This window comes from Hylobates moloch, unplaced genomic scaffold (genome assembly GCF_009828535.3).
Source record: "Hylobates moloch isolate HMO894 unplaced genomic scaffold, HMol_V3 SCAFFOLD_5, whole genome shotgun sequence".
NCBI classification, from domain to species: domain Eukaryota; kingdom Metazoa; phylum Chordata; class Mammalia; order Primates; family Hylobatidae; genus Hylobates; species Hylobates moloch.
The window spans coordinates 33,882,401-33,903,250 of record NW_026652280.1 but is presented as its reverse complement, the minus strand read 5'-3'; the positions used below and the strand labels follow the sequence as shown (position 1 = coordinate 33,903,250).

The window sequence follows — 20,850 nt, the reverse complement described above, 5'->3', positions numbered from 1 at the left end:
ATTGAACGTGTTACATTTTATTACTCTTTCCTCTGTTCTTCTTCTCCTGTCTTGCTATCTCTGTTCCAATTCATTTATTACTTGTTTACAACTCTTTGTATTTTCTTGAAGTAATATATGAGAGAATATGGTGACATATATTCTTTGACCCTTTGCATGTCCACAGAGTTTCTTACCCCGGCAGAGGGCGACATTTTGGAGGCGAGGGGCTCCTGCCCTGCAGTCTCTCCCCTTAGTGGTCTCTAGATGTTGTTCCTTCATTTTCTGGCTTTTCAGTGTTACACATGAGAAATCTGGTGCCAATCTCATTCTTTTTCCTTTGTGAATAACCTGTTCTTTCTTTCTAGATGAGTGTTAGTTGTCCTTTTTGTCTTCGGAGTTCAGGAATTTTATGAAGCTAAGCCCAGGGGTGTGTATTTTCTTATCAATCCTGCCTCTTAATCTGCGAACTCAAGTCTTTCTTCAGCTTAGCAACTTTTCTTCTAAGATTTGATTATCGGTTTCCCTCCATCTCTTCCTTTTTCTGTTTCTGGAACTCCTATATCCGTGTGATGGGCCTCCTTGATCTCTATTTCAAGTTGCTTATGTTCTTCTTCACAATTTTTATCATTTGTATTTTTGCTCTGCTTTGAGATATCCCTTCCATTTGACCTTCCAGGCCACTGATTTAGATCCCAACAATAACCTTTCTTTTCTTCAACGGATAAGTTGAATTTTTTTAGTTTAAAAATCATATTTTTAGTTTCAGGAAATCTTTGAGAGCTAAAATAGAAGCTCCATGTGTGTTTATGATTTTTTTTTTTTCTGTCTCCTCTTGCTCCAGAAATCAGACACAGCTTCTCACAACTCCTGGCCCCAAGCTTCTGCCCATTCCCCTTAATCCATCACAGCTGGGCCCCTGTGTAGCCTGCCCTGGGCCATTTGCCAACTTTCATGAGCTGAGAAACTCTGTCTGCCTCACAGCCTAACCTCATTCACTCATTCATCCAGAAGACATTGCATGAGGAACTATTAATGTGTTACTCAGGCCCCAGGATTGATAACAAACCAGGAAAGAATCAGACCAGCTCCTGCCTTCAAGGAATTCATTTTATGGGAATTTACCTGGCCAGGTGAATAGTCTCACCTGAGGTGAAGATGAGGCTGCGGACTGCCTGAGCCCACTGAAGGTCACAGCACCACAGACTTTTTTTTTTTTTTTTTGAGACTGAGTTTTGTTCTTGTTTCCCAGGCTGGAGTGCAATGGCGCGATCTCGGCTCACTGCAACCTCCACCTCCAGGTTCAAGCAATTCTCCTGCCTCAGCCTCTCGAGTAGCTGGCATTACAGGCACCCGCCACCATGCCTAGTTTTTTTTTTTTTTTTTTTTTAGTAAAGATGGGGTTTCAGCATGTTGGCCGGGCTGGTCTTGAGCTCCTGACCTTGCCAGGCTGATCTTCTGTTTAAAAAGTGTTTTAGGCATGATTTTAAGGGTTCCAGGAAGATTTCAGTGCCTTTTCCCCTTGTATCCCCTATCTTTCCGTTACCTGTGGCCCAAGCGTTCCCAGCCATTCCTTCAACTTAAGGCTTTAAATCTGTTCAACTGCAAACAGTCCTGAGAAGGTACCACAGTAAGCATGGTCAATCATTTGTATCTTAGGCCAAAGGAGCCATTTCTGAGAACAGTTTTGATGAAAAGGGAAGAAAGAGTACAAAGAAAAATGGGTGGTACATTTCGAGAGGGTCTTTGGCAAAGGAGAGCATGCCAAGATGAGGCCAAGCTGGATGGATGAGGGTCTGGAGCACCCTCATCTCACAGGGGATGATGATGAAGCTGGCTGTGTTTGGCTTGGAGAAGAGATGAAAGATCTGGGGCCGTGTGTGTCTGAAGTATTAGGTAATGCATGTGGGATAAGTCAACTTGTTCAGTGTTTCTCCAGAGCACAGAGCGGGTGCACTAGGTGAGAGTGATAAACAAACGGACTTTGAATCAGTGGAGAAGGGCACTTTTTAACAATGGAAGTTGCTTGAGAGATAATGTCCTATGAGGTTCTAAGATTTCTGTCCTGATAGTGCAGGAGCAGGGTGTGGAGGCCGGTTGGAGATGCTTGTTTTGGGTGGGTGAGCAGACCAGATTACCACTGCAGCCTCTCTCTTCCATTCCCAACTTTCTGTGACTCTATGGCCCCGAGTTCCCATGGAGGAATAAAGAGGAGTTATGACTGAGGTGGTAGAAAAGGTAAGAACATGAAGACCATGTGTACCAAAAATATACCACAAGTGCCTTTACTACTTTTCTAGACTTGACCAGTTAGCCATTTGGCCACTTTACCAAAATGCTCAACATGGTTGCTTACATGGACAAAAGCTGGGGACCAATATTATTCAACTCTTCTTGGCGTTGACATTCTCCTTCCCATCATTCTCCCCTCTGAAGGGACTCTCTTTCTGGTCAACCCTCTAAGATCCACCTGTCAGGAAACTGTCTTCACAGCCTGAGTTTGTGGTTATATCAGACCAGTGTGCAACCATCGTGGAACATTTGTTTATGCTTTCTTGTATGAGCCTAAGCTTTGTTTTCTTGGGTCATAAAGGTTGTGATGGCCTGAGGACAGCTCTAATCTAAAACCAGGTGGGGGCTGGCAGTTTCAGTATGGACATGATTTCTACTCAATAAACCAGTCTCATCTGGTAACTTTAAAGGCATACACATTTTATGTGAGACTTTTTTTACTTGCCTGGTTTTTCCTGTCTCTAGCCATTCAGAGAAGATGAAAGAATCCACAGGGAGCCCTTCTACCCCAAGTGGAACTAGAAATTCCAAGACCCCAAGAAGAAGGCAAGGGGGAAAATGACAAGTCCTTTTTAACCCTCTGCAAATTGATAACAAGGACCTCCCAACCCCCTTCTACCGCTGCACGGGCTGCTGGAGCAGAATGAAGCAAAGTAAGCAGCCCTTTGGAGAACTTCCAGCTCCAGCTTGCATTTATTCCACATGGACTTGGGCCCTTTCCCTTGGAGGATCTGACCTCCCCAAGTTTAGCTTCTGGTGGTCAATGCAGGCCTCCTCCCTCTGTAAAGTTGAAAATGCAGAATTGAAGGAAGCCACAAGCATTGTGAAGAAAACCTTGCTCTGAAGTGAATTTCAATTGAGCCTTCAAATAAAGAGTCTGTAGGCACAAATTGATCTCTTGAAGAGCCCTTGGTATCTGAGCTCTAGCCTTTATCTAGCTCTAGTCAAGGGGACAAGATCACACCTTGGCCTTCTGCTTTCCAAGACAGCACTTTATTGCCCCACCCTGAGTCTAGTGTTTGTGACAGATACTCACTAAATCTTGAACAACCACGGTTCCATTTGGCTAATGGAATGTGTATGAACTTCCTGAAAGCCTTCTTAAGGAGTCATTTCCCGTCTTTTCAAATTAATGACATATTGCTCACAGGTGGCTCCCTGTTATGTCTGGAGTAGGTAGATGCTTAGGTAGCTGGAGTGAGCTCATCTCAAGAAGTTCAGGAGCCCTTGGGAGAAGCCAGGGCAAGAGAACAAGGGACAGCAGCGAGGACTGAGCCAACAGGCCAGCCAGCAGGGACAAGGAAAAATGTGAAGGCTCTGTGTTAACCAGCAAATAGCCATGGGCCCTGAACTAGCAAAACAAGGACAGGCCTCCATGCAGACGACCAACCTCCCCTCCACACCATTCCCCACCTCTCCCTGGAATGTGGGGGCCTCCTGGGCTCCTCCCACCCCCTTTGTTTGCTTTCCTTCCTCAGAAGGCCCTCGTGATTAAGACCCCTCTTCAACAGTTCCAAAACACCTGGCGCAGTGGGAAGGGGGCCTTTGACGTCAGTGGGGGCGTTTGTCTACTCAGGTGTAGCTAATTTCCTCAGTGTGAGGTTTTGCTTCTGAACCTGGGTAGGCTGCCTCACACCCCACCACTGAGTGTGTGTATGTGGAAGGGGCAGGGCAAAAGCTTGGGGGTTGATGCATGACCTATCATACTCACAAAGCCAAACAAAACATGTTTGGATTGGGCCTCCTCCCCAAACTCCAGGCCCCCAGACCCTATGGCCTCATGGGACTCGCAATGGCCAGCTCCCTAATATATAGATCTCAGAGTTCTTCCTGCTGGTGGGGGTTTGTCACACCCTTCTTGCTCTGAGAGAGTCCCGCAGTGAGCCTCCAGGTCCCCAGGATCCCAGTCAGGAGGAATCAGAAGGAAGAAAGGTCTGAAAATTTCCATAGAACTAGAAAGGCAGCATCTAGTATTGGGCTGTGCAGAAATTTCCATTCAGATGCTGATGGCGATACTGTTCCCCAGCCTGTGCCCTGCTCCTATGGGGAATTAAGGGAGTTTACTGAGGTGGGAAGGCAAGTTGGGCCCCTGAGGGGATAACACTTAAATAATTGCTTTAAAGGCAAATGCTGGAGCAAGAATTCTAATGAGAGGTGCAACTGGGATGTAACCTGTAGGACAACAGGGAAGCTACCAGACAGTCCCCAGCTCTGCCTCTTTAAAGGAAACCTACCTGATCCAACCAGGTCGGCGGAAGCACAGTAGCTAAAGCTAGTCCTCCCCAGGGAGTCTAGGAAATAGTCTTTTGGCAGAAAGGCTGGGGGACGTGGGTGAGCTGCAGAAGGGGCATTTGTCTTTCTTCTCCCCGATCCTCCATGGTACTCTTCCTCAACTGGCAGACGTGCGCCAGGCACAGGTTCAGGGAATGCAAGCTAGTGAATTTATAGCAAGTCAGCCAGAGGATGAGCTGGAGGGCTCAGGGAGGTGAAGGGGTTGGTGTTTAGGAGAAGTCACAGCACCTGGAGTTGAGGACCAGAGACGCCGCCCAATCAGAAGGAAGCTGCTTCTTTCTAGTCCCGCTGGTCTAGATTCCTCCCACTGCATGCAGGAAATCAAAAGGAGCCCAGGTAAGAAGTCCTAGGGGAGAGAGCTGAACCAGGTACACGTCCTAGCCAACAAGACCACTTAATTCTTCAAAGGAAGAGAAGAAAGAAAGGCTGGTCTTGTTCTGTTTCTTCCTTCTGTTGAACTGCATCTGGGGAAGACAGTCCTGGGGTGGGAACCTTACTAAGAATGCCAGAGACAATGTAGATTTTGGAAGCTTCAAGCTGGATAGGCTTTTATAGATGAGGAAACCATGGCTTGTAGAGAGACTTGTCCAGGTGGTAAATGAGGCTGGACAAAAGTCCAAGTGTCCTTACTCATAACCCTGAGTACTTCCTGCTCACCTGCTGCTGAAACAGGCTCATCCATCAGCCCTCAAATCCCTCACCACCACACACACCCACTGGATGAGCCTTCTCGTTATTTGTCATCCTTTCCACGACTCTATGACCCACAGCTGTGACATCAGTTTGGTTTCCAGGGCAGCACTGTGCTGAGTTGGGCCTCTGGGTTGTCACCTCTGGCTAATGAGATAGAGCTGAATACCTTCTGCCCACGATTCATTACCCGCGGCTTCCAGGGAAGATACTTCTGCTCCAGGCTCCTTGGCCTCTCTCCTCAGGTCCTGTGCCCCTTCCTCAGAAACACCAATAGAACTGGGTTCTCCAGTGTCCACAAATGTCTTAACATCCCAGCTCCTAACAACCTGTCTCCTCATGGTCCCCCTTTTACATACTCAGATTACTGTAGACCTATTCTGTGCAGCCACTGACAGTGGATGTGTCTGGAAGACAAATAGCCATGCCATAAGAAACAAATTCCAGGATATTGAAGTTCTCTGATCAGAGAATGGACAGCCTTGTAAAGCATGTGATATCCTCCAAAACCAGCACCAAAGGATATAAGCCTTGGTGAACTTGGTGAGGGAAAGCCATGCTGTGAGGCATGAATGTGCCCAGATGTGATAGGTAGTGCCAGGCCTCTACCTACTATCACCACCCTGGCCTCGTTGGACCCCTTCTCTCAAATGTATACAATGTCCACACCCTTCTGTGTGGCTACGTTTAAAGTGCCTGATTGGTATTGGCTTTCAGGATCATTGAGTTGAGAAGGATTCTGAGGCTGTATCTAGACTTATAGGGAAAGAGTGCTAGGATCAATTAGCTATGTGTGCCATAGGTTGCCATAGCTTCTGCATAGCTGTCTGCCATAGGTAGCGCAGAAGAAGGCATAGAAGAGCATGTGGAGAAAGGGTGTATGAAAGAGAAGAAGCCAGTATACAATGGCTCAGAACTTTCTATGGCCTTTCAGGGGGTATTGCGATTGGGATGACACACAGGTGTTCATTATTTTTGGTAATTTTTGTAACTCCTTTTGAGACACAAAATAATTCTTAATTTTTTTAATTTAAAAAGTTGCAAATCCATTGATATCATTTGAGAAGGCTCCAACTGTCTGTAAAACACCTACCATCTCAGGAGTAAAGAATCCAAAACCAGGAGGTCAGAAACTTGCTTCCTAACTGACCAGCTGTGTGGCCTCAGGTAAGCCACTTAACTCTGGGCCTCAGTTTCCTTCTGCCAATGCTCAAACTCAAAGGATCACTTGGTTACATGGAATTGCTAATTCCAAATAGTTTCATTAGATTGGAATGTATGTACTGAATACTTTTTATGTGCATTGTAACTAACAATAGGAAACTCCACTGTGGCCCCAACTTCAAAAGTGTAGTCTAGAGTACCCTCTGCAAATACAACGGGAATTCAAGGGCTGGAATCGTCCATATGGCCAAATAAGCCAAGGATGGCTTCATGGAGGAAGTAGAACACAAACCAGACCTTGAAAGACGGATAGAACTTAGGCAAGAAGAGGGACGGAGGGAGCACAGAGGGCCGGTGATAGGGCCAGAACACCTTGGCAGGGTGTGCATTGGGAAAGAAAAGGGTGAGGCTTGATGATGAAGTTGTTGTAAGCACATCAGGAAAGCCAGGCAGAGGAGTTTGAGCACAATACTCTTGGCAATAGGGAGCCATGTAAGTTATTGAGTAAGAGAGTGACATAATAATATGGTCTAGCCGCTGAAGCTAAGAACGGATTGAAAAAGGGAAGATCAAAATTAGGAAGACTGATGATACAGACATGCAATTCTGAGGGTGTGGGCCAGGGTAGGAACAGTGAGAAGAGAGTGCAAAGTCATTCTGGAGAAAAATCAGTCAGGTGTCCTGCAGTTAGAGATGGGGTGCTCTGACCTTTGTACTCTCTTTAACCTAATTTATGAGGCTTTATCATCAGGTATCATGAGGTTCAATAAGGCATCAACTCATTTATGCTAATTAACGTCTTCCCCATGGAATGAGCCAAAGACACCGAAAGAAATGAGATTTAGGCTAGTCCTTTGGCCAACAAGTGAGCTGCGTGGGAAAGAGAAGAGAAAGTTTAAAGCATTTGCTATGAGGATGAATCTCGCTTCTTTCAAGGTAACAGTGACTCATAACCCCACCTTCTAAAAATAAAAAATTGGTGAATGGATTAAGAAGTTGAGGCTTCCAAGTAATTTTATCTCCAAGTGTTCCCATGGACCTGGTCTTCCTCTTCATTCCATGCATCTCTCATCCACCTCCCAGTCCAGATAGGAAGTCTCAGGAAGACTGGGGTTTTTCTTGAGAAAAGGGAGCCATGGTTTAAAGAGAAATAAATTCGAGAATACCTACTTAGGCCATTACATTCCAAAGCAGAGTTGAATTGAAAGATTTTGACTAGGCCGGGCACAGTGGCTCATGCCTGTAATCCCAGCACTTTGGGAGGCAGAAGTGGGTGGATCATCTGAGGTCAGGAGATTGAGACCATCCTAGCTAACATGGTGAAACCCCATCTGTACTAAAAATACAAAAAAAAAAAAAATTAGCCAGGAGTGGTGGCATGCGCCTGTAGTCCCAGCTACTCAGGAGGCTGAGACAGGAGAATTGCTTGAACTCGGGAGGCAGAGGTTACAGTGAGCTGAGATCATGCCACTGCACTCCAGTCTGGGTGATAGAGTGAGACTCTGTGTCAAGGAAAAAAAAAAAAAAAAGAAAGGAAAGAAAAGGAAGGAAGAAAGGAAAGGAAAGAAAAGAAAGAAACTGAACTCCCAATGGGGAGTAAGGTTTAGGGAAATAAATCTTAGACTACAAGATAAGAGAGAAGAGAGGTCTATGTCTTATCTACACTCAGCTCTGCCAATAGCTGTGTGGCCTAGGGCAAGTCATTCCATTTCTTGTGGCCTCAGTTTCCAAATCTGTAAAACGGGAGAGCTGGACAAGATCATCTCAAAGCCTTTTCCAATTCTAACATCCAATGCCTTAGAGAGTTTAGAGAATGATCTTTGAAAATTTCAACTAAATATAACTTCACAGAAAAAGGTACCATCCCACTTACCACCCACAAGTATCCATATCGCACACACAGAGAATAGCCTGGGAAATTAGAAGTCTTAGTGCAAAGCTCAACTTCCATGTGGAGAAACATTGTCCAAACTGTGGCCAAAGCATAGTCAGTCAAAGCATAGAACTGGTTGTAGAAAAAAAAAAAGATCAAATTATATGTGACGTGTCACTTCAAAGAAAGTGGTTCTGGTATTGCAGCAAGGAAATTGCCTTGTGGTATGTGGGTGTGTCCACAAACAACAGATCAGAGGAGTAAGAGGCCCAGGAAGCTGGGGAGGGATGGCAAATAGGTCTTGATGGTAGCCTCTCATGCTCCTTATGTTGGACATTGCAAGTGAAAGATGGACAACATCAATCCGCCCCCAGGAGAGAGTAAATCTTGTTCAAAACCTGAGAAAGGGCCAGGTGTGGTGGCTCACGCCTGTAATCCTAGCACTTTGGGAGGCAGAGGTGGGCAGATCACCTGAGGTCAGGAGTTCGAGACCAGCCTAACCAATATGGTGAAACCTTGTCTCTACTAAAAATACAAAAATTAGCCAGTGTAGTGGCTCACACCTGTAGTCCCAGCTACTCGGGAAGCTGAGACAGGAGAATTGCTTGAACCCAGAAGGTGGAGGTTGCAGTGAGCTGAGATCATGCCACTGCACTCCAGCCTGGGTGACACAGCGAAACTCCAACTCAAAAAAGAAAAAAAAAAAACCTGAGAAAGACAACTCACAGAAAGTGTAGAGGCATAGACCTGTTTGGGTAAAGGTTGATTTTCAGAAAAAGGGTAGATTATTATTTCCCCTCTGAAAGAAGTCACATATGATTTAGGTTTATTTTGTTCCTCTCAAAGAAATTGTAATAAGTGTTATAACTTTATTTCACCAGTGGGCACTTCTATGAAATCTTTTTTTTTTAACCTCTGATATTTGAACAGTTGGCATGAGTTAGAGGCATGAGTACTTCAGAATCACTACTCCCAAGGAAAGTGTTCCTGAATAAATCATCATGGCTCATAACAGTTCTTTCCTTCTCTGAGTCAATCAGAAGAAAGCTCCATTGGCCTCCTGCCTATTAAAACACAGGATGATGGCAATCCTCGAGGGCAGGGACCGTGCCCCTGAAATGGTCCTGAATGGCCCCCAGGGTGAAGCTACATGCACCAGGACACTTAATAAGGCTTGTTAGAGGAGGGGAGAGCAGCAGCTCCTACACCAGGCAGGTATGCCAAGGGGTTACTCAGCTGCTGAGGCTCACCCACAGGTTTTCCAGGACATGCACGTAACTGCCCAAGAGAGCCACCCCTGACCTCCAAGCAGCCAGGTGCTGTAGCAGAGTCCCTGGGCCCAGGCCCTCTGGCCATAAACATCATCTGTTCACTGTACCATGCTGTACAAATACTATTTTTAATGTATGCCATGATATTGGAGGTGGGGGGGTGACAAAAAGTGATTAAGGCAATTATTGAGTGCTTATTGTAAACAAAATTTACTCTTGAGCTATAGAATGCCCAGCCTCACCTCAAAAGAGCTTAGGGTTTCACAACCAGACGGAATGGACTTACGTAATATCTTAGCGACCAAAATAAATCACAGGGAGCCAGATCTCCATCTTCAATGGCCTATTTTCTTCTCTTTCATTAATTGAGTTCTTCCAGCTACTCTTTCAGAGCTCCTGTGTTTCTTGTTAGTTGATCATAAATGACCAACCTTTATATCACCATCTATAAACTTCCACTCTTTTATCCAAGTAACACTAGAAATAATCAATCCTTGCCCTGTAATTTCCAAAACCTTACACAATTCAGATATAAGTTTTATCAGTCTATGAAGGACTCTCACCTATATTTCAATGTCTATCAAACATTTAACATTTATACTAAGATACATTATTTTTAAAAAATTATTTGTACCCTGAAATATCTAATGACTTTGTCCATTATACTAGTCAGAAATTAAAATACAGGCTGGACATGGTGGCTCATGCTTGTAATCCTGCCACTTTGGGAGGCCGAGGCAGGAGGACCACTTGAGCCAGGAGTTTGAGACCAGCCTGGTCAACATAATGAGACACTGGCTCTACCAAAAAAAAAAAAAAAAAAATAGCCATGCATGGTGAGGCGTGCTTGTAGTCCCAACTATTCAGAATGCTAAGGCAGAAGGATCACTTGCATTCAGGAGTTTTAGGTTGCAGTGAGCTATCATTGTACCATTGCACTCCAGCCTGGACAATGAAGCAAGACCGTGTCTCAAAAAAATATTAAAATGCATAGGATAATTATCCCTCACTAATGTGTTCAACAAACACTTCTCAGTACCTACAGTATACCACATTCATGATAGTTAGTGGGGAGCCAAGGTAAAATGGCATAATCCTGGATGTCAAAGATCTCACCATCCTATAAAGGTGACAGTCAAGAACATATAATTAACTCTTAGCAAGGTAAGAGTCAATACAGGTAGGTGTAAAATGCCAGGCGTGCCCTAAGGATAAGGAGCTATCTTGCCTGGAGCAGAGGGGCCTAGTTCCATCAGAGAAATGTGTCCTCCCTCAGGAGATACCAAATGTGTGAACACTGCAAAGTTCTTTTCCAGCGCATTTTGTAAGCATTATCTCATCTCCATAACAATATGAGAAAGAAATGGCAGGTACCCCTCTGAGATATCTGTCATCATTTACAGTTTGGGTTTGCAAGGTCAACCCTACAGGGTCTGTATATTTCTTTCTGGGAGAATTTCATGCCTGCCATTGAGGAAACTGTCAGTGGGATTATGTGATTTGCAAAACACCATGCAGAAGTTAGTGACTTCTGGTTCCCACCCAGTGTTACTGTTTTCTTTTCTCCCCACCTCACCAATGGCACATCTCATTTCTAAGCATTTGATAGACATCTTCATAATATTCTTGAAAGTGTCTTTATCCATGATGAAAGTCCTAAGAATTTGTCCCAGAGGCCAGTGGTAAATTGCTTTATCACCTTCACCGTAAGTGTTTGCACAGCCTTGAGAAGTTTGCTATTTTATCTCTAATCTTCTTTGTGGCATCTGTTCCCCTCTTCCATTCTCAACTCTTGGCTGCCACATCGTGAGGAGCTGCTGCCCTCCCTGGGTGGTCTATAGCCCAGCAGTCCAGTCTTGGCCACGTGAGAAAGGTACTTTCTGTTTTTGATTTTTGCAGCTGGGCCATCAACTCTAGGAACACATAGCACAGAATCTGGGCTGCTAACTGTGAAGAATCAGGGAGTGGAGGCTGAGCCACTGGCCTTCTGTAGCCATGTCAGCTCTGCCAGGGCAATCACCTACCCACCCACCCAAAGACCTTCCATCAGCAAGCCCAGCACTCTCCACCTGTGTTACCATGGCTGACTCCTCAGTGAACAAATCTGGAGTATCTTAACAACCAATAACTTTCCAGGTAGATGTTGCCTTGTTTTGTTAAACTGGAGTACCTCTTTGGATATATGAAGAATAACATTGGTTAGTAAATGGTGTTTGTCATGCCCTCCAATATCCAGGTCCAGGCCCTAGACTAAAAGGAAAACTCCTTTCTTGCACCAAACAGGTCTGTGCCATTCAATATAATGCAGCATCAGGGTGGAAAGAGCAGTGAATTGGGAACTGAGAGACCCAAATGCAATTCCTAGCTTTGCCATGATTAATGAACTGTATGATTTGGGTGAGTTAATTTCTCTGAATGAGGAAGGTGAACTGTGATCTTGAAACTCCCATTCAGTTCTGAGTTTATGATTCTAAGGTCAAACTAGGATTACCAAGGGGATGACTGGGGTAGCAGACACTTGGCATATGAGGAACAAGAAGCAGTGGACTGGCAGAGGTGCCTTCCCAGTCTGGCAGACATGCTCTGGGGAACGGCACTATGGGAGAATGCCCCGCTTGGTCAGGTGATGCAATGATACCCCTCATCATCCTGCATGAGCCCTGCCTGCACAGGCGCCCCAGGACAAGTTGACACTCCAGGTGTCTCTGAAGTGCAGAGTTGAGGGGCACTTCCCAGCCTTGGGAGTTATAGCTCAACACTGACTCCTGAACAGGGTGCTGAAACAGTAGCTGCTTCCCCATCCTGAGCCAGAGGGAAGGGATGTGATCAGGTGTGTTAACTTTGAGCATAAAAATATAGACAAGGCCGGGCGCTGTAGCTCACGCCTGTACTCCCAGCACTTTGGGAACCCCAGACGGGTGGATCACGAGTTCAGGAATTCAAGACCAGCCTAGCCAAGATGGTGAAACCCTGTCTCTACTAAAAATACAAAAATTAGCTGGGCGTGGTGGCAGGCAACTGTAATCCCAGCTACTCAGGAGGCTGAGGCAGGGAATTGCTTGAACCCGGGAGGCGGAGGTTGCAATGAGCCGAGATTGTGCCACTGCACTCCAGCCTGGGTGACAGAGCAAGACTCCATCTTAGAAAAAAAAAAAAGTGTAAGCAAGACCTGCTTTCCTTAATCGTGCATGCCCCACAGACTCTCTGGTTGTTGGCCCCGCTATGTTCTGAGCTTTGCCAAAGTTGTTTCTACATAAGCAATGTGATCCAACCCAGTGCTTTCCAGCTTTCACATGCACACCAATCAGCTGGGGATCTTGTCAAAAGCCAATTCAAATTCAGTAGCTCTGGGGTAGGGCCTGAGATTCTGAATTCCAGCAAGCTCCCTGGTCCACAAACCAGACTCTGAGTAGCAAAAACGCAGAGAAAAGGATTGGGAGCTGAGTCACATGACTCACCATTTGCAGAATGCTAAATAAATCACTCTGAGCCTCAATTTTCCACCTTTTAGTGATAACATATAGTGCCCATTCTATTCAAGACACTACTGAAAGGGCCAAGTGAGTCAACCCAGAAAGCATGCAGATGTAACAGTGTGAATGTTTTCTACTGTTCCAAGCAGCTGCTGTACCATCTAACTCTAGTGTGTACTGGAGCTCCAAGCAGAGCAAGATAAAACTGCATACCCCCCAGGATCACCAGATTCTCCAATTATGAGACCTGGGGGTGGGTGAGGCGGTAGGGGTAGGAGCATGCACTTTAACAAGACACCAAGGTAATTCAATGCTGTCAGTTCTTGATCCACACATTGAGAGACCCTATCCCAAGTGATAAGAGTGCTCTGCTCTCCCGATAGTGTGAAAATTGAACATAATAAGATACAGCGGAGAGCTTCTTGTAGCTGATCACAGACTCAGGACTCCTAGCTCCCCATAAATTCGTATTGGTCAAACTTTAATAAGCACAGAATTCACCCAGTGGACCTTGTTAAAATACGGATTCTGATTCCATCAGTCTTGGTTAAGGCCTGAGATTCTGCATTTCTAACAAGCTCCCAGGCAGATGATGCTGATGCTACTGGTCCAGGGACCACAGGGACCACAGGGACCACACGGACCACACGTTGAGTAGCAAGAACCGATGTCAGTTCTCAGCCCAAGCTTAATATTGGAGCCATCTTTTAAATACCATGGGCATTCAAAACTTTAATTTTTTTAAACTGGTCTGAGGTAGAGCTCAGGCATTTTTTTTAAAGCACCTGGGTGATTCTAACATGCAGGCAGTTTTGGGACTCCCTGCCACAGATGAAGTCCAAGACGCTGGCTGCCACCTGCTCATGCCAGTGCAAGTTGCAGCTAAATGGGACTTAGATTGCTTCCTTGCACACTAAGAAATAAGGCAAACTGCTCATCCGTCTCTTGACAGGCTATAACTTGGGTTACTGTGGGGAGAGGAAGCAGAAGTTTTAATGGGAGAAATAGAGAAGCTAACTGTTTTATGCAGAGACTGATGCAATTACTACTCCAGCTTCAGGCTTCACTGCTCTCTCCTTTCCAGCATCTGTGTGATTTTTCGTGGCTCTCTGCTTGGCTGTCTCGGGTGCGGACCAGGTGGGACACTGACCTGTCTTGTTTTGCCGGTGGCTAGGAGGCGGTGGGGAGCATCCACCCACGGCAGGCCCAAAGGTGGAAGAGGGCTCGGAGGCTGTGCTCTCCAAGCACCGGAGTGTATTTCACATCGAGTGGTCATCCATTCAGAGGAGGAGCAAAGGTGTGCATGTCCTCCCCCTCGCGCTTGGATCCCTGACTTCCTAGTCTCTAATAAAACAGGGACAATGGCAATACCTACTTCACAGGGTGGTGGGGACACCCGCTGGAGTCAGACTTGACCTCTCACACCTGACCTCTGACCAAGGCCACAGTTCCCCAGATGTGTCTGGATGCCCCCTGGGTCTCAGAGAGGCTGAAGCTGAGATAGGCAGTGAGCTTCTGGGGTCTCAACCTGGCTGCACATTGGAATCACCTGCATCCCATCCCAGTGACTCATTTAATTCATCTGTGGAGCAGCCTGGGTGGGCATCAGGAGCTTCTAAAGCTCTCCAGAAAATTCTAATTTGCCAGCAAATCAAAAACCACTGGTCTAGGAGGCTAGAGACGAAAAGTTCCCATCTATAGCAATGGTGGGGAGGCCAAGGGCACAGGTAGAGACCCATGGTGGAGAAAGTGCTGCCAAAGGCCAGGAAGAGGGTGTCCAAGGGCCGCTAAAGCTGAACAAGTGGAGGCCAGAAACTTGGACGTGGAAGCTGAGAACATGTGGCAGCAAACAGGGAGGAGTCTGGGGAGGTTTCCTCAACCAGCTGCAAGGTTGGAGCAGCCTCGTGAAGATCCAGGACACAGGGACAATCTAATCCTGCCCCCAGTCCCCAGAGAGGGGGCAGCATTGCCCAGAGTCACACAGCTGACTAGGGCCACTGTCGGGAATAAAAGTGACTCCTGAGTTAGTGCAACATTACATGCTCCCCAGAAGATGCCTGAGTGACCTTCTTCCTCCAGCTCCTCCAAGTCTCATCATTTCATACCACAAGTCAGCCAGCCCAGAGAAATGGACTTTAAGTGATTATGGGAAAATACACGAGGTGGAGAGGGGATTGCCGAGGACATTGTACAGCTCAAGGGCCCCTGTAGCTCAGGAGTTTGTCTTCGACAGGGGTTCCCCAGCAGGGTGTGGAAGAGACCATGGTTTGCCTCAAAGGCTTAAAAACTTCCTCCTAACATCATCTCAGGATAGGGGCTGTGGTCAGGGAGAGCATAGTAGAGAGCCCTGCAGCACTGGCAGGCAGAGAGGAGCTTCAGACAGAAGCAGCGGGTCAGTGGGGATATCACACACACAGGCCTCCAAGTTCAAGGGATCCCCTCTGCTTCCTACTCTTCCTTTCAAAGCTTTCAAAATGAATTTGTTTCTCCTGAATGGTGTCACCTCCCAACCACACTGGTATCTGCAGTCCCTGTCCCTTCAGAAGTGGGAACACAGTGCCTTCGACGCATCCCTTCTAGTGTTTTGACACCCTGACGACTCATGAGTGCAGAACAGGGGAACATGCAATGGAGTCTGAAAACACAGGGTCGTCAGAGCCCAGCCTGCTATTCTCACACTTGACCACAGGAGGGAACCAAAGCGTCAAGAAGGAAACTTCCAGGGGCCTGGACATCTTTCATGATGCATAAAACCCTACTGAAATTGGTCCTCTCTAAAAGTAAATTACCTGTAATAATAAAAATGTTTAGATCCACATTGCAAGAGTTTTCTAGAATTACAAAGGCTTGCCAAAATCTGCTTCAAGAGATTACATGGATGTCTCTTGTCCTAATCCCACCAGCCATTGCTACTACAATACCTTAAAAAACAAAAACAAACAGAACAGCCTGAGGTCATCCAGGTGAGGAGAGTAATGGCCAAATTCAAACACAGATTATGCATGGCTCATGGCTCAGGCAGCTTAATACTTTATGAACAGGAAGTGAAGGGCTTCAACAACACCCAAGTTTCTTTCTTTTTTTTTTTTTTTTTAATTCACCTTCAAGTTCTCCATGCGGAACAAGAGAAAGAACCCTGGATTCAGGGATCAAGCACAAGTCACTGTCTCTCCAGACTGCTGTTTCCTCATCTAAAAAGATATCAAGGTTGAGCTAAATGAGGGCTTCTTAATTAAAAGTTGGTGGAATCTCTGAGCTCCCTAAATTCCTTGTAAAATGCCCTGTTTATATGAAGATGTATACTTTTTTCCCCAAAGCGAGGGCCCAGATGGATCCATGACCAGCAAAAGAACAAAAGAGCCTCTGAGCTGCAAGTCTCCATGATTCTGTGCTTCCTTAGTAGGAACAGGAAACACTGCATTATCTTAACACCTCTTGAGCCTTGCAGGACATTAGCTTCTGAGGTGCCAGAGTAGAAGTATCCTAACTGATGGTGCCCTTTCCTTCTAACTCCAGTGTTTGGAAAAGGCGAACACCAGGAGAGACAAACCAAAGACCCGTTTCCCTATCAATACCGGAAGCCCACAGTTGAGCTGCTTGTGAGTACTGAGTCACAGAGCCCACAGCAGATGAGGGAGCTGAGAGCTGTAAACAAAGTTCTCTGATTTAGGCAAACTTTTCTTGCATTCGTATTTTCTGGAATGTAATTACCTGGGACAAAAATGTCTCTTTCACAGTTTACTTTGTGACTTTTCATATTCCTTGTATTTGAATTATTATCAGGCTGCCTTTAAACCCAGTATTCAAGCATTTAGGAAATAAGCTGGTGCCTGTTTTCAAAAACAGAATCTTCACATGTTCAATTTCATACACTTATGTTTATGAACAGTTATATCTTAAAGACTAGACATGCCAGGGAGAAAGCCATTTCTTCTAGAAAGAGTATTAATGTTTAAAAAAAAAAAAAAAGACTAAAAATCTGTGGTTAATCTCAGTTCTACTGTTTGACCTTGACCTTTGAAAATGAGAACCTCCACTTGCCAGAGTCCTCATCCACAGAATGAGAGTGAAGATGTTATCTTATTGTGCCTCGCGGTAGTTAACCTATTAGATGAGGTCATGTGTCAAACAAAAGACAGTCTAATCTACAGCAACAGGGAGGTTAAATAGCAATTTAATGAAATACCAAATGACAATCTTACTTGGCCCCTGAGTGACCACAAACATGAATTCTCAGTGTAAGAACCACCGAATGTGGGAGACTCTTGCCTATCTCTGTCCTGGACAGGGTCTGGACACCATGGAGGAGAGCTCTGAGATAAAAGTGGAAACGAACATTTCCAAGACATCCTGGATTCGGAGTTCCATGGCTGCCGGTGGGAAAAGGCTCAGCAAAGCCCTCAGCCACATCACAGGAGAGATGAAGGAGTGTGGAGAGGGACTCAAAGGTAAAATTCTGTGAGAACAACACTGACCCTGACCCTAAAAAGCTCACCTCCACCCATCCCCAGGAAACCCATTGCCATGGGGGTTCCCTATAGACTAGACTTAGACTAGACTGCACTCTGTTCCTGTGGTCTTTCCTGGAAGCTGGGAGTTTTGCTGTTATAACAGACATACAGCATCTTGGACTATAAATAGCAATACATGTAAGAGTGTGAGCTCATGAGCTCTCATTTCTGAACATAACACTTCTGCTATCTCAAATATCCCATCTGAATATTGCAGACGGGTGTTTTTCACATTGGGATTCTAGAGCCAGCATTCTAGAAAAATGCCATCCGGATGGTTCACGGGAGAACTGTGTCTGCCTTGCCAGTGGGTTCTCTTTAGCAATCTTTCCAGAGCTCAGCCCATGGGTTTAATGCCCTCTATGCAGCAAGAACATGTTCTTCAAAATTCATGGTACCACCACAGGGGGCAGAGACAGCTCAGGGTACCTAATCCCCCCTGCCAGAAAAACAATCTGAAGGCCACGTCTGGCTGGCGATGGGTCTCGAGAGTTTTCTTGGCAGTCAGATGTTCTCTTGGGTTCCTTGTTTACTGTCTTTGGTGGCAGGTGACAGCAGGTGGCTGGCTCCCTGCAAACCCACTTTGGATATCCAGATTCCCTCACACCCTCCGCCTGCCCACCCAGGGCCGCCCACACTGAGCACTTTCCTACTTCCTGCCCCGGTTCCATTTCAGACAAGTCCCCAGTGTTCCAGTTCTTTGACTGGGTCCTCCGAGGCACGTCTCAAGTGATGTTTGTGAACAACCCCCTCAGCGGCATCCTCATCATCCTCGGCCTCTTCGTCCAGAACCCCTGGTGGGCAATCTCAGGCTGCCTGGGTACCATCATGTCCACCTTGACAGCCCTCATCCTGAGTCAGGACAAGTAAGTCACAGAGGCTCAGGGTCCAAGCATGCAGCCAAGAAGTCACTCCCCATGGGGACCATTCTTCCTCTTCCCAGCTCAGAAATCCTCAAAATAAGGACACTGATAACAAAAAATGACTGTTCCCTGGTTATTTTGACATAGCAACATATTTCTAGAGAAATATGAAGGATTCATAGGGTTGTCTTCCTTCCCCACTCCCAGAACGGTGGTCTATTTGAAGGTGTGTGTAGTCAGGCCCCAGGTAAAAAGAATCTGACTCAATAGGAAAATGTAAAAGGCCCTGGGGAAGCCCCTGCTCCACCTGCCCCTCCCTCTCCGGCCAGGGCGGCCATCGCGGCAGGACTTCACGGCTACAATGGGGTGCTGGTGGGGCTGCTGATGGCCGTGTTCTCAGACAAAGGTGACTACTACTGGTGGCTGTTGCTCCCCGTCATCATCATGTCCATGTCTTGGTAAGTTTGCTTTTGAAGGTTTGTGGGTTCATATCGAAGGCCACCAACCTTTTCATCCCAACCCCATGACCGTCTGTCTAAACGTGATACTAAAGTGGCATGTATTTAGCTTGCACATCAGAAATGTCCACTGGAAATAATGACTAAGTTTATATAATGGTAGCCCCATGCTAGGTCTATACACAGTATCCCATTAGTGACCACCCTTTATGATTCTTTTTTTTTTAAGATCTAAAGGGTTTTTGGTCTCACCCTGCCAGAGCACAGAGAAAGAAACAGAGGCCCACATTGGTTAAGAGCTGCACTATAGGATCCTGTCAGTTTCTGGAAATCTTTTCAACCCTCCCCTACCCCGGCTTTTCTAAATCCTTAGGACCCCTGAGCAGACCAAGACCACCTCCCAGGGTAGGCTGAAGGCCCAGCCATGGGGAAGCCCTCAGCGCCTGCTCTACCCCATGTTGAGAAAACACAGGGCACCCTGGCCACAAAGCCCATGCACACGGCCACTCAAAAAACATTTGTTGAATGAATATGATTCCCTCCCCTCTGCCTTACCAACCTGATGCCTGGGGATGGAGCTATAGGATTCCTGAAGGAAGTTCTGAGACTGCCTGCCTTATATCTCCTTCTGAAGTCGAGTCTGGGTGCCCCACCCTGTCACTATGCAGGGAGGAAGAGGCCCAGGGAAAGACCTGCTCAGGGCCAGTCAGGCTCCAGAGAATACACAGCAGGCTGCTTTTCTCTAGGAAGACACAGGGAGCCCCCACTGCAGCACAGTCTAATGTTATGACCAGGCAGCTTTCTGACCAGCATCTCTCATGCTTCTGCCATCAGCCCCATCCTCTCCAGCGCCCTGGGTACCATCTTCAGCAAGTGGGACCTCCCAGTCTTCACACTGCCCTTCAATATCACTGTGACTTTGTACCTGGCAGCCACAGGCCACTACAACCTTTTCTTCCCCACGACGCTGCTGCAGCCTGCATCCTCCATGCCCAACATCACCTGGTCAGAGGTCCAAGTGCCCTTGGTACGTATCATGGAAGGAGGAAGGGCAGTGTCTGTCCACACTGGATGTTAGTGGCATTTGCATATTTTGCACATCAGAAACATCCACAAGTAATAATTGCTAACAATTACACAGTACCAGACATTCTACATACATATCTCATGAGCTGCCACCCTTTTCTACTTCTGAGAGCAAAAAGGGCTAGTTTTGGTCCCATCCTATGATAACACAGAGAAGGAAACAGGCCAAGTTAAGAGACCTGCCTTAGGTCTTACAGCCAATTAGAGAGGAGCAAAGTCAAGGCTAGAACTTCAGCCTCCTGACCTCCAGGCCTGGGCTCTTTGTGGATGTTTAAAAAGTCTTTTTGAGGATTACAGCTTGCATTGTGCATTTTCTTTCATTCAATCACATGGAATCACTCAAGTCGTACACATCATGCTACCATCTATTGGCTTAAGAAGTCATTGTTCCAGCCTCCAGAGTTTATTCCCTTCACTCGCCAAAGCTGGGCCTGGTGGCACATGCCTGTAGCCCCAGCTACTCAGAAGGCTGAGGTGGGAGGATCACTTGAGCCCAGGAGTTTGAGGCTGCAGTGCGCTGTGATTGTGTCACTGCACTCCATGAGACTCTCTCTCCAAAATAAAAAAAACCCCAAAATCAAATCGTTTCCTTGCTAAATACTGGTGCTTCTCAGTGTAAACTCAGGGCTTTTTCTACTACACCATGCTGTTGGTTTTAAAGCACAGGTGTTCTTTCATTAAGAAACATATAACAGAGCTTTTAAAGTTTTTTTTTTAGTAAGTATTCTATATATAATCCTGACCTCTGGAAGTCAGCCAAGGTGATTAATAAGAAGCTGCACTCACAGCATTAAGTCAGCCTAGAGAAATGTGCCTATTAGCCAGCCACCTTATCTAACCAGGCACGTTTTCTCCAAGGCCCTCCTACTTTCCGTTACACGAAATGGCCCCACAGTCT

The 20,850-nt window shown here is 46.2% G+C and overlaps 1 protein-coding gene across 1 annotated transcript in view; it reads left to right on the top strand.

The window, feature by feature from the left end:
* The window catches only part of SLC14A2 (solute carrier family 14 member 2), a 57,381-nt gene that overhangs the window by 24,524 nt on the left and 12,007 nt on the right, over nt 1-20,850 (top strand). Inside the window, exons 10-15 of the mRNA XM_032152409.2 lie at nt 14,209-14,331; nt 16,551-16,633; nt 17,323-17,482; nt 18,222-18,411; nt 18,738-18,866; nt 19,701-19,893. Of these exons, the coding sequence (XP_032008300.1) occupies nt 14,209-14,331; nt 16,551-16,633; nt 17,323-17,482; nt 18,222-18,411; nt 18,738-18,866; nt 19,701-19,893 (878 nt within the window). The remainder of the gene's footprint in view (nt 1-14,208; nt 14,332-16,550; nt 16,634-17,322; nt 17,483-18,221; nt 18,412-18,737; nt 18,867-19,700; nt 19,894-20,850) is intronic.